The following is a 1,948-nucleotide window of genomic DNA, read 5'->3' as shown; positions in this document are numbered from 1 at the left end:
TCTCACAAGCCAACAACGTCGGGTTCAATCAAAAATTCCCTCAATTCAATGCAAACGCTTCTATATACGAAGAGTCATTAGCAAAATGCCTCTGTCAACTCTTTTGTAACAACGTATCTAGCTCTTTCCTGAAGGAACTTATCTCGACCCTGTCGAGTTGACACCGGCGCGGTGACGCACCTCTTGCTCGCATATCATTTCATACAAACGCTCAGCTATTTTAAAGTTTCGTGCGCAATCTAGGTCGCCCCGCCGCCACCTGGCAGCCTCCCAGAGCTTATCCGCGGACGAAACCCGCGCCGAAAAAGACACGGCAGTCAATTCCCAAGTTGCACCGCCGCTACGAGTACTCACAGTAGGATGGTCAAGCCGACGTTGATTGTCGACACGATCAAGCTCGCGCTTGTCGCGTTCCTTACGATGCTCCTCAACATGCTGCAGCCATCGTCGTCCAAGGCGCTCGAGTCGTCCGTCGATTCGCTCTGGGCCGACGACGAGGAGAAGGTCGTGACGACGCCGTCGAGCAAGACGCGCAAGACCAAGGCGCGTCGGGCCAAGACCAAGGTCGAGAACGAAGCCATCGTGGACATCCTCAAACGCCGCGCCCTCGAGACGCCCGACAAGGTTGTCTACACCTTCCTCGACGACGCCGGGAAGGAGAGCGTCAACCTCACGTTTGCGGACGTCGACCGTGCTGCCCGCCGCGTGGCCGCCACTTTGCAGCAAGATGCAGGTATGCCTATCGATGCTTTGACAATGGTTCAAGGTGGAGCTAGGTTTGAAGAAGGGCGACCGTGTCATGCTCGCGTATCCTCCGGGCCTCGACTTTGCCATGGGCTTTTGGGGTTGCCTCTACGCCGGTGCGATCGGCATTCCCGTCTACCCGCCGTACCCGGGCACGCTCGCCAAGGACCTCCCCAAGTTTAACCGCATGGTCGACGATTCGGGCGCCAAGGTCATCTTGACCAACCGCACGTATTACATGGCGACGCAGCTCGCGACCGCCAAGAGCTTCTTCTCGAGCTCGGTCACGTGGCCCAAGGACATTCAGTGGTTTTCGACCGACGCGATTGCATCGGCGATGGCCGACAAGTACTTACTGCGTTTGCTTTTGAGGTGCTGACGCTGCGCTTGTAGCTACACGCCGGTCGAGTGTACCTTTGACGACATTGCGTTCTTCCAGTACTCGTCCGGCTCGACGTCCGAGCCCAAGGCCGTCATGATCTCGCACGGCAACATCCACGCGCAGCTTAAGACGTGGGCGTCGATCCGCGAAGACGACACGATGGTGTCTTGGCTGCCGTCGTACCACGACATGGGCCTCGTCGGCTTCATCCTCGTGCCGTGTTCGACTGGTATGCACTTCAATCCCACTTTGCACTTGGCCTTTCTCACTTTGCACTTGTCCAGGTGCTCGGTGTATCTCAATGTCGCCGCTGGCGTTCATCAAGGACCCTGCGCTCTGGATGCGTGTGGCGTCGCAGTACAAGGGCACGCACGTGTGCGCCCCAAACTTTGGCTATGCACTCGTGGCCCGCAAGACGTCCAAGGCGCAGGTCGCCAAGCTCGACCTTCGCCACTTGCGTCAGTGTATTTGTGCAGCCGAGCCCATTCGCATCGAGTCGCTCAACGCATTCACCGAGACCTTTGGTCCCGCGGGCTTCAACCCCAAAACGTTCAACTGCGGCTACGGCCTCGCCGAGGTGACGCTCGTTGTGACGGGCCAAGACCCGTACAAGCTCCAGGACCCGACTGTCCTCGTCCTTAAGAAGAGCGATCTCGAACAACGCAAGAAGGCTGTGGACGCACCCAAGGGCTACCACCCTGTCGATACGTGCACGCTTGTCGGCTGTGGTATTGCCATGCCGACCTTTAAGGTCATCGTTGTCGACCCCGAGACGCATGTGCAGCTCAAGGACAACGCCGTCGGTGAGATTTGGATCCAAGG

General features: G+C 58.0%; 1 protein-coding gene across 1 annotated transcript; it reads left to right on the top strand.

Annotated features, from left to right (window-relative positions):
- Positions 1 to 360: 360 nt before the first annotated feature.
- SDRG_14969 (hypothetical protein) lies at positions 361 to 1,933 on the top strand (the record flags this gene model as incomplete). Its single annotated transcript, XM_008621131.1, has 5 exons — positions 361 to 733; positions 777 to 1,092; positions 1,138 to 1,355; positions 1,411 to 1,854; positions 1,911 to 1,933. The coding sequence occupies 5 exons, from the start codon at positions 361 to 363 to the stop codon at positions 1,931 to 1,933; spliced, it is 1,374 nt and encodes a 457-aa protein (XP_008619353.1).
- Positions 1,934 to 1,948: the final 15 nt, after the last annotated feature.

Source organism: Saprolegnia diclina (genome assembly GCF_000281045.1).
Source record: "Saprolegnia diclina VS20 unplaced genomic scaffold supercont1.81, whole genome shotgun sequence".
Lineage (NCBI taxonomy): Eukaryota > Oomycota > Saprolegniomycetes > Saprolegniales > Saprolegniaceae > Saprolegnia > Saprolegnia diclina.
The sequence above is the reverse complement of the archived record's forward strand: the minus strand, read 5'-3'. Positions and strand labels throughout refer to the sequence as shown.